The 11,368-nt window shown below is 59.5% G+C and overlaps 1 protein-coding gene across 1 annotated transcript in view; it reads left to right on the top strand.

Annotated features, from left to right (window-relative positions):
• NRXN2 (neurexin 2) overlaps window positions 1-11,368 on the top strand; it is a gene marked incomplete in the record, with an annotated part of 299,307 nt that overhangs the window by 165,917 nt on the left and 122,022 nt on the right. Inside the window, 2 exon segments of the mRNA XM_034774999.1 lie at window positions 4,283-4,456; window positions 5,249-5,368. Of these exon segments, the coding sequence (XP_034630890.1) occupies window positions 4,283-4,456; window positions 5,249-5,368 (294 nt within the window).

The raw sequence follows: 11,368 nt of genomic DNA, 5'->3' as shown, positions 1-11,368 counted from the left end.
GACTGTTACAGGTTGCAGTGAGGGTTCAGTATGGGGGCAGGGCCGGTGCTTCCATTAGGCGACCCTAGGCGGTCGCCTAGGGCAGCAGGATTTGGGGGGCGGCATTTTGGCGCCCTCAGCGGAAATTCAGCGGCAGGGGTCCTTCCGCTCTGGGTCTTCAGCGGAAATTCGGTGGCGGGTCCCGGAGCGAGTGAAGGACCCGCCGCCGAATTTCTGCTGAAGACCCGGAGCGGAAGGACCCCCTGCCGCCGAATGCTCAGAGGAGGAGTGCTGCTGCCTAGGGAGGCAAAAACCCTGGCGCCACTCCTGTATGAGGGGGCTGCGTTTCAAGGAAGCAGGGGGGCAGTGTGGGGGGGCTGGGCAGCAGGGGTGTGGTGGTGGCGTGCTGGTGTGGGGTGATCTCCCCATGCAGCCAGAACTGACTGTATCTCAGATTGGATTGTTTTGCTGAAGCTCCCCAGCAGTGTCCATTGAGTTTGGAATTCTGCCTCACTTCCTGACTTAAACTGCTGTGTGGATATGAAAAGCCCCGTGCCCCACCCCAGAGGTGGCTGCATCTCAGCACTGGCTTAGACTGAGCCATGCACTGGGGTCGGTATTCCTGCAAGCGAAAGGACCCAGAGGATCCTGTCCATTCCTTCACTCCTGTGTGCATGGATCACTAAATCGGCCGGGAGCAGGCCGGCGCTGGGGGGCTGTCACAGATCCACAGGCTCCAGGCTGCGCCCCCAGCTTTGTGGAGAAATCCCTTCGCTGCGCCAGACCCCAGGGCTCTCACTCTTCCTCCAGGGTGGGCCACGCAGCCTCCCGCCTGCTGAGACTGACCCTATGTCTGTCTGTCCGCCTCGGTAGTTCTCAGGTAGGAGCTCCTAGCTTCCTCCAGCAGCCAGCACTTCTCCCCCAGTGCCCCCTCCAGTCCTTTCTTTTCCAGCTGGGGTCTCGGCTCAGCTTCCCTGCTGGGAGGGTGGATCCCTGAGTCACTGGGGCTGGCCTGGTCTCTCTGGCCCCTTGTTCTGGGTCGGTTACAGCTGGTTCCTGGAGGGCTCTATTCATTCCACCCAGACAGGGAGGTGACACTCTCCCGTGTCCCCTAGGGCTTGTCCTCACTAGAAAATTAGGTTGGTTTATGTACATCGCTCAGGGGTGTGAAAAATCCACAACCCCTGAGCCCGTAGTTAAGCCAGCCTAAGCCCTGGGCTACACTACAAAATCATCTCAGTATTACTATGTCACTCAGGGCAGTGGCGTAGCCAGCTTTTAAGAGGAGGGGGAGCAAAGATAAAAAAGGCGCCCTCCCTTGGCTCCTCCTCTGGCCACGCCCCCTTGACTCCTATCCGGCTGCACTGACCCTCCCGCTCCATGGCTCCTCCGGCCCTGCCGTGCCCCCCCCCGTGGCCCCCCCCTCGCTCCTCCGGCCGCCATGCTGCGCCCCCCTGCCCCGCTCCTCCGGCTGCGCCCGCCGCCCCCCCATGGATGCCAGCTGCGCTGCGGGCCGCCAGCCTGGGCCTCCCCTCGCTTCTCCGGTCCAGCCACGGCTGCTGGGCCGCCAGCCTGGGCCTCCCCTTGCTCCTCCGGCCCGGCCGCGGCTGCCGGGCCGCTCTGCGGGCCACCAGCCTGGGCCCCCCGCCCCCCTGCTCCTCCAGCCCGGCCGCGGCTGCCGGGCCGCGAGCCTGGGCCCCGCCTCGCTCCTCTGGCCCGGCTGCGGCTGCCGGGCTGCGAGCCTGGGCCCCGCCTCGCTCCTCTGGCCCGGTCGCAGCTGCCGGGCCGCGAGCCTGCGTCCCCCCCTTGCTCTGACCTCTGGCCTGGCCGCGGCGGCCGGGCCACGCTGCGGGCCGCCAGCCTGCGCCCCCCCCCCCCCCCCGCTCCTCCGGCCCGGCTGCTGGGCTGCCAGCCTGCGTCCCCCCTCACTCCGACTTCCAGCCCGGCCGCGGCTGCAGGGTCGCGCTGCGGGCCGCTAGCCTGCGCCCCCCCTCGCTCCTCCAGCCGCTTTTGGAAAGGCGGGGGAAGCGGCTGCTTCCCCTGCACCCGCAAGCTACGCTAGTGACTCAGGGTGTGAATATCCACACCCCTGCATTGCTGTGTCCACAGGAGGGCTACCCCCTCCACAGAGCTACTGCCTCTTGCAGAGGTGGAGTAACTACACCTATGGGAGACATTCTCTCCTCGACATAGGAGCATCTTCTCTTAAGTGCTACAGCCGTGCATCTGCACCAGTGCAGTGTTTTAAGTGTGTAGACCTGCTCTTAGTCCTTTCCCCCACACTGAGTAACAGTGCAAGATATAGGGGAAACCAAGGCACACACAAGGTCATGTCTGCACTGCCACTCATGTCACTGAGGGGGTATGAAAAAACCACCCCCCTGAACAGGGCCGGCTCCAGGTACCAGCGAAGGAAGCAGGTGCTTGGGGTAGCCAATGGAAAGGGGCGGCACGTCCGGGTCTTCGAAAGCAATTCAGCAGCGGGTCCCTCCATCCCTCTTGAAGCGAAGGACCTGCTGAATTGCCACCAAAGAATGAAGCGGCACGGTAGAGCTGCTGCCAAAGTGCCGCTGATCGTGGCTTTATCTTTTTTAGTTTTTTTAATTTTTTTTGCTTCGCCACTTGGGGCGGCAAAAAAGCTGGAGCCAGCCCTGCCCCTGAGCGACGGATGTTTCGCGAGCATAAGTGGTAGTGTGCACAGCGCTGTGGCGGTAGGAGAAGATACTACCACTCATTGAGGTGGCTTTATTATGTCGATGGGAGAGCTCTCTCCCATCGGCACAGAGTGGCTACCGGAGCGCTCTTACATCGGTACAGCTGTGCCGCTGTTAGACATGGCCTACGCGACTCACAAAAATAGTACCCAAAATTCCCGCTTTGTCATAGCCTGCACCCCAATGAACCTCCAGCACTGCCCCCATCCCAAAACCCACTCAGCACCACCCCATTGTGGTGCTGGGGTTCATGGGGTCAGGGCAGGGGTGAAAGTAACTTACAGGACTTACCGGTACAGGCAAGTCGCATCTTAGGCGCATTTAACATGCTCGAATTCAGCTTTGCACGGTCGGCAAAAACAGGAAGAAAAAAAGAAAAACAACAATATAAAAACTGCATCTGTAGTGCGGGCAATTCTGCCCGCCATTGAACTCAATGAGTGTTTTACTATACACGGTTTTCGCTTTACACGCTAACCGCGGAACAGAACCCCCGCATAAGATGAGACTTGCCTGTACTGCCGGAGTCTTGAGGGGTGTGTGGCCTCATCAGGAAGAGGCGGGGCCTCTCAAGATTTAAAGGCCCTGGTGCACTGGCTGTGGCTGGGAGCCCCAGGGCCTTTAAATCAACCCGCAGCTCCCCGCTGCAGAGGTGGCTGGGAGCCCCTGGGACTCAGGGGAAAATTAAAGGGCCCCGGGCTCCGGCCGCCGCGGAGCTCCGGGCCCTTTAAATCCCCACCGCAGCTCTGGCTGCCGGAGCTGCGGGCAGGATTTAAAGGGCCCGGAGCGCCTGCCGCTGCGGGGAGTCCTGAGCTCTTTAAATCCCCGCCGTGGAAGCCGGTGTGGTCCGGCATGGCGTACTGGCTCTTGCCGGTACGCCGGACCGGACCGGACCGGACTGGACTGGCTTACTTTCACCTCTGGGTGAGGGCAGGCCTGGGGTGATGGCGGGAGAAAGCGAGTTGATTGTGGCACTTGGAGACTCACGGGGTAGGAGCAGCCCTGGGTTGATGGGGTGGGGAGAAGGGTGCTGATTGGGGCACTGTGGGCTCATGGGGTGGGAGCAGTGCTGGGCTGATGGGGCGGGGAGAAGGGATGTTGATTGGGGCACTGGGGGGCTCATGGGTAGGGCCCTATCAGATTCACGGACATGAAAAATGTGTCACAGACCGTGAAATCAGACCTCCACTGTGAAATCTAGCTAGGGGAGGGGCAGGGCTGGGGGCACCTAGCCAGGGGCTCCTAATGGGCCCCAGCTCCAGCTGTAGTCCCATCCTGGCTGGGGAAGGATGGGACTTACTCTTCCCCTGCATAGCCGCTCAGGGGGCGTTGTTCAGACCCATCTCCAGGTACCTACCCCAGCTGCGGTCCCTTTTCATGGAGTCTGGAATCCTTTGCTCCCCCATCCCCAGGGCACGGTTGTGTGGGGCAGCCGGGGCAGGGGCACATGGACCAATGGGGGATGGGGGAGCTTTAGCTCCTCCCTCGGCCAGGTCTGTTCAGGGGAGGGGAAGGTGGTGGGGCAGCCCTGTGGCGTGCGGGGGGCTAAAGGACCCTTTGCCCGCTGACGTGTCTCGTGCCCTCCCCAGGAGAGCTGTACATCGGGGGGCTGAGCAAGAACATGTTCAACAACTTGCCCAAGCTGGTGGCCTCGCGGGACGGCTTCCAAGGCTGCCTGGCCTCCGTGGACCTCAACGGCCGCCTGCCTGACCTCATCGCTGACGCCCTGCACCGGATCGGGCAAGTCGAGAGGGGCTGCGATGGTAAGAGTCCCCCTGCTGCCCAGATCCCACCTTCCTCTGGCCCAGCCTTGCCCAGCAGGGGGCACTGTGGGGAGCAGGCAGGAGCACTGACTGGGTGGGGGGGAGGAGCTCCCTCCTCCGGCCCGGCTTCGCCCAGCAGGGGGCGCTGTGGGGTGCAGGCAGGAACACTGACTCAGGGGGGAGCGCCCTCCTCTGGCCTGGCCTGCAGGGGGCACTGTAGGCTCAGACTATCCAGCCTACAGACTAGTCTAGTTCCTAGTGCCCCCGTCTCCTCTCCTGCTGATAATGGGGATTGCGCCTCGGAAACCAGCCTGCTTCCAGCGCAGCCCATTCCCCCTGTGGGGGACGCTTGCCCCATGATGGGGGGCTGTGGGGAGGACCAGAGAGATGCAGATACCTTCATTAGCTGCCAGCTCCCAGCCATGAGCGTTATGTCTCCTCAGATGCTGCCTTGCGTCAGCAGTGGGATATGGGTGGAGGCTGCCAGGGACTCCCCCCATCTCCCCTACCGGCTCCAGCTCCTCATCTGCCATTCCTGCCTCCTTCCCCCACCCTGGTGTACTATTCCTGGGCACCTGGATGCTACCCAGTTCTGGGAGGGGAATGGGATCTGCGGGTTAGAACGTGGAGGGTGCAGGGGTGCAGGTGCTCTGCCCCTGACTCGTTGCAGGTCCCCTCCTCTCTCTCACCTGCTTTTTTCCACTCTGCTCATGGGGGTTATGACCCCAAGCCCTGTCCCGAAGGGCTGGGGGAGCCAGGCCAGTAACTCCCATCCCTGCCTCTTGTCCCCAGGGCCCAGCACCACGTGCACCGAGGACTCTTGCGCCAACCAGGGCGTCTGCCTGCAGCAGTGGGACGGCTACACGTGTGACTGCACCATGACCTCGTACGGTGGCCCCGTATGCAACGACCGTGAGTGCTGGGGCCCAGCACGCCTGGCTGGGGAATGGGGAAGGATCCCGCAGGGCGGGATGCAGGTCCGGCTGGGGGATCCTTGGGGGGGGAAGGCTCGCAGGGGGGGGCCGCAAGCTGGGGGACTGCAGGAAGAAGGGTGGGGTACTCACGCTGTGATTCTGCGAGTCTGGAGCATCGGGGGGAGCGTGCTAGGACTGGGGTGCCATGTGCCCAGCTAGGGGATGGACAGGAGGAGGATGATCATACGGGGGGTGACGTGAGCTGGGAGCATCAGGAGGCCAGAGGAGCACTCCCATGGGTCACTGGCTTTTGCCTGGCTGGGGACTGTGGTTTGACTGGTCTCTGGGACACCCCTGAACTGATGAAATTTGGGGGGCCCTGGGCTGGGTCTGTGGGCCTGGGTCATGGGCCCACATTGAGCCCAATGGCTGGGTCCAGAAACTGGAAGGATACCAGGGGGTGGATCTGTGTGCCAGGGCTTCTGCACAGGTTGTGTCAGAGCTGTGGGCCATGTTAGTGCCGGGGCTGGTTGGCACTGTAGGACAGGTGGGCACTATGGGCTCTGCCCATGAGGCTGGGTCCTTGGTCTGGTTCAGCTCTGTGGGGTGGGTCCATGGGGCTGGATCTGTGGGTTAGTTAAGCCCTGTGGGGTGGATTAGTTGGGGTGGGTCCATGGGACTGGAGCTGTGGTCTGGTTTAGCTCTGTGGGGTGAGTCTGTGGGGCAGGGTCCATGGTCTGGTTCAGTTCTGTGGGGTGGGTCTCTGCAGTGGAGTCTGTGGGTTGATGCAGGTCTGTGGGGCTGGATCCGAGCACTGGTTTGGCTCTGTGGGGTGTGCAGGGTCCATGGTCTGGTTCAGCTCTGTGGGGTGGGTCTCTGGAGCAGAGTCTGTGTTGATGCAGGTCTGTGGGGCTGGATCTGAGTGCTGGCTCTGGATCTACAGGTCTGTCACATCTTACGCGCATTTAACATGTGTGATTTCAACTTTATGCGGTCGGCAAAAACAAAAAAAAAAAGAGAAAAATAACAATTTTAAATACTATACCTGTAGTGCGGGTGATTTCGCCCGCCATTGAACTCAATGGGATTTTGGCTATACGCGGTTTTCGCTTTATGCACTAACCGTGAAACGGAACCCCTGCATAAGATGAGACAGACCTGTATATGTTGGCTCAGGGCTGTGGGGCAGCTCCATGGATTGTGTGAGTTGGACAGTGAATTGAGTCCACACCTCGGAGATGCCTCCTGTGACAGCTTCTCAGCATTGCCCAGCAGCTGGGCCTAGGGGACTGATCCATTCCCCACAGCCACCCCTCCGAAGCAGATCCTGGCATGGGGACTGGGGCTGGGATCCAGGCTATGGGGAGGGACACCCAGCTGGGTGGGTGGTGGCGAGAGCTCTGTCCACTGGTAATGGGGGTGGGGCACGTGTGAGTGATTCTCATTGGCACTGCATAGTGGGCATTGGAGTGTGGAGTGTCCTAGCTGTGCTCTTGGCCCAAGCCCATCACCAGGGCATCTGACGAGCCCCCAGGAATTCCTGTCCTCTGCAGTATCCTCTCCCTCTGGAATTTCATCCTCCCCCCACGCCCTCTGCACTGGGCATTGTGCATCTGTGTGAGAGGGGAAATACATTCCGGGAGTGTAAAGGGGAGCCATGGGGAGTTGGTCACGGGTATGAGGGCAGGGGCTGGGGACAAAATAAAGCCTGGGTTAAGGAATAGAATCTAGTGTGAATCGTGCAAGGAATGAATTGCATGTCCCTGCTGCCTGAGCCCTAAGGGGTGTGTGTTCTGCCCCCTGCTGGAGTGGGGGAGCCCTGCTCTGCATGTGCACTGCCCCCAGCTGGAGAGAATGAGCCCTGAGGGGTGGGGGTGTGGCGGTGTGTTCTGCCCCCGGCTGGAGGGGGTGACCCCTGCTCTGTGTATTTGCTGGTTTGATTTTGACTCACTCCCATGGCATCACATGCTGTGGGCTGGGGTGTCTCGGGGTTAGTGCTATGTATTCTGAGCACTGTTTTGGGGGTAGAGGTGCCATTGTTTTAAATGATTGACAGCTTTGGAGGATGATTAAACAACTAAATCTAGTCACCTATGGCTTTTGTGAGTGGCTGCCCCCGAAATGCTGGGAGCGGCAGTGGGTGGGACAGCACCAGAGGGAGGTTGTGTGTGAGTGTATCTTGTGCTAGATCCTCATTGCTAATGTCAGTAAATAAAAAGATTCTTTTTTGGGATGCAGCGATCTTGGGGAACCCCAAGGAGGTGAAACTGGCAAAAGCCAGCTAGAATGCTTCACGTTTTGTGCGAGGATGTGAAAGTCTGAGTGTGAAAAATGTCTAGAAAGTGACCAGGCCCCTTCACAGGGTGTGTGCAATGGGTGCTGCAGAATGTGAAAGGGGCTTAAACAGGACAGAAAGGCAACCAGCTTGCTCTCTCTTTGCAAGCATGTGGAAAGTGGGGTGGGTGTGATTAGAAAAGGGAGGGGTGCCTACCACTGTTTGGGTGTGACTATCCAGACGGGAGAGGGATTTGAAAGGAAAGTAAAAGTGATCAGCTGTCTCCGTTTGTGCAAGCATGTGACCACTGGAGTGTGAACATGCCAAGAACATCTAAGTGCCCTGGCACGTTTCACTGGTGGGGGGGGGGGTCATGGAACCCAGAACAGGATGTGAACGGAGGCAGTCGTGAGCGTGACCAGGCCTCGCACTGCGTGTGCGAGCATGTGAAAACCGAGGACTGTAAAGAGAAAGCGAGGAGGTGGTTTGCTAGTGTGAGCATGCAAAGGGCAGAGACCAGCAGGGCGAGGTGTGCAGGGGCCAGGTGGGGGGTCTCCCCCCCCCCCAGCTGCAGGGGGCTGTTAGTTAGCCCAGTGCAGGATCTGCATTTTGCCAATGTGGTTTTCATCTTGACAATCTCTCCAGCAGGTGGCTGGGTGGGTGGGGGACACGAGGAGTTGTAATCATCCCATGGTGTTTGCTCACTAGTCCTCCTGGGTCTCGTGGTTGGGGGGCAGGGCTAGGAGGCGGGACTCCTGGGTTCTATCCCAGCTCTGGGAAGGGAGAGGTGTCTAATGGTTAGAGCAGGGGGCTAGGAGCAAGGACTCCTGGTTCTATTCCTTGCTCTGCCATAAACTGTCACTATGACCTTGGCTTCAGTCACTTTAATCTCCCTGTACTACAGGTTTCTCCATCTGTAAAATGGGGAGATGATATTGACCCCCTAGACAGGGAATGAAAGAGGGGAGCAGAGGAAAGAATGGATGGATGGAGGGGATGGGGGTGAATAGAGGAGGAGTATGAAGGGGTGGGTGGGTGGATGGAGGGGTGTGGGGTGAATAGAGTATGAGTATAAGGGAGTGAGTGAGTGGGGGTGGATAGAAGGGTAGTACAGGGTGTGGATGCGGGGGTGGATAGAGGAAGAGTATGAAGGAGTGGGTGGGTGAGAGTGAATATGGGAAAGTATGGGGCGTGGATGGTGGGGGTGGATAGAGGAGTAGGATAGAGGAGTGGTGAAGGGAGGGTGGTTAGAGGAGTAGGACGGAGGTGATGGTGGAGGGGGGTGGGGTGGATAGAGGAGGAGTATGAAGGACTGGGGAGTGGAGAGGGGGCAGTATGGGGCATGGATGGACGGGGTGGGGGTAGATGGAGGAATAGAATGGAGGAGTGGTGGAGGGAGTGTTTGGGATGGATGGAGGGGTTCATGGGGCACGCTGCAGAGCTGAGTCCTGGATCTGAACCCCTGATGTCTCTATCCCAGTGCTACTGGGGGCCATTTCTCATCCCCGCACCTATTTGTCCTCCCTTCGCCCACTCTGTGCTGCCGACCCCCACCTGGGGGCCCCAGCGAGGGCTGGAGTTTCCACCCTGCACTGCGATGGATGGGGGCGGCCGGCCTGACGTGACAGCCTCGCTAGTGCTGGGCACGGGGCACGAGGGGACAGGCTCCGTCCGCGCTGCCAGCTGGATTAATGGGTCTACAGCGCAGGAGCTGCCCTGGGCATCGCTCACACATCGCAGGAGCTGAAGGCTCATTTATCCCCCACTCCTCCCTCCCCAAACTCCCCTATTGTTAAATAGTCATTGTCTGGGCTTTGCTTTGGGGACGTTTCATCTCTGCACTGACAGCCTCCAACGCCGCCTGCTGGGAGAAGCTGGGGCTGGAGAAGCTGGGAGCTCCCCGCCAGCCAGCGCTCCACCCCACTCCCTATGGCGCCCCGTGCTAGGAGAGGCTGGGGCTGCAGCATCTGGGAGTTTGCCCCACACTCAGCACTCAATAGGAGGTGCTCTCCCTTTGCAGTCAGCGCTGACCCCAGTTCCCCAGAACAGCACTAAGGGCTGCTGCACTGCTGAAGTTTCCAGCTTTGACTGGCTGTAAAAACAACCTGCCCACTTTTGTTCATTAACGATCCATGGAGTAATTAAACTCTCTGCCCCATCCCAGAGGTGGCTGCATCTAGTGCCAGGTGAGGGATTCCTGTATAAACAGCCCCCCATACCCCTCCCCAGAGGTGGGTGCATCTCTGCACTGGGCGAGGGATCCCTGTCTTATAAGAACCTTTGAGATGCTGTAGGGCAGTTAATGGCTTGTTGGTTATTTCAGGCACCTTTGTGACCCTGGGGTTGTGTGTTTGAGGGTTAGGTACTTTGCCCCAATCTCCATCTCACCTTCTCCTCTCCCTGGGCTCTGATCTCCTAGGCCGAAAGAGAAGCTCTGCCCCTTACCTCGAACTGGCAGGCACTGATGGAGCTGCGTGTGTATTGGGGCTGACAGCCCCATCCATTTCCATGAGCCACTGACTGCCTATGATACCCAAGGATTTGTTAAGGAGTCTCTTCACTGGAGCCAGGCCAGCTTTGCTCTCTGTTCCCTGCACCGAAGGGGTGTCACAGATTCATTTGCTCCCTCCCTTCCCTCCTCCGTTTCATTGGCATAAACAGCCTGCTCCTCCTTGTCCCATTCTGCTGCTCTTCGCCAGGGGGTGGCTGGGTCAAATCCAGCTCAGGAGGCTAGCTGCCCAGTGCCAGAGGGGGGCAACAGCTCATGGGCTGGTTCACAGCTGGAAGGAAACACATCCCAGGCAGCCAGTGGGGCAGCGGGAGAATAGGCTGCTCTATTGCCCCGAGAAAGGATGGAGGGTTATGGGGGAGGGTGGGAAAGGGGGCGCTGCCAATGCCCGAATAGAAGCAGTGGGGGGAAGATGCAGGGCACTGGGTAAGAGAATCAGGGCCCAAACCATCAACTGTGGACCAAGGTGGTGTTGGATCTTTCTCTATTTACCCCAGTGTAAATCTGGAGCAAGTCCCTGCATTGGATCAGAATCCAGCCCTGGCCCCATTGCAGTCAGGGGGTGACTCTGGATTGACCCTGGGGGAGCAGAGATCAGAATCTGGCCCTGGCCCCACTGCAGTCAGGGGGTGACTCTGGATTGACCCTGGGGGAGCAGAGATCAGAATCTGGCCCTGGCCCCACTGCAGTCAGGGGGTGACTCTGGATTGACCCTGGGGAGCTGGAAGTAGAATCTGGCCCTGATCATGCTTACTGCCCTCATAGGAAATCCCTCCAACTGCCAATGGATCTCTGCTCTCCCATGGGGCTGGGCTAGGAAACCAGCTGGTAAGGGGGCAGCAGGTAGGAGAGCCATTAGTGAGCTCCCTCACTGCAAGCGCTGGCCTCCTTACTCCAGCAGCCCTGGCTCTGCAAACACCTCTCAGGTGACCTGTGCTTGCAGGCTCCAGCTGCTGCATTGGAGCATATCAGCAGCTGCAGGGACCATCCGTGCAGGGATTGCTCCCCCATGCCAAGATGCAGCCCCTGTGGGGCAGGGAACGGGGATGTTAAACAGCAGCAGAGTAGTAAGAGAAGGGATATGGAACTGCTGTCAGTGGGGGTTGGCCAGGGCAGAAAGGGTTAACACCCCAACTCCATGGAGGGAAACAGGCCAGGGGATGCTTTAACCTCAGTTATACCTCTTCTTACTTCACATAGCCTTGGTAACGCAG

Source organism: Trachemys scripta, chromosome 7, assembly GCF_013100865.1.
Source record: "Trachemys scripta elegans isolate TJP31775 chromosome 7, CAS_Tse_1.0, whole genome shotgun sequence".
NCBI lineage: Eukaryota > Metazoa > Chordata > Testudines > Emydidae > Trachemys > Trachemys scripta.
Note: the sequence above shows the minus strand (reverse complement) of the source record. Positions and strands in the feature narration are given on the sequence as shown.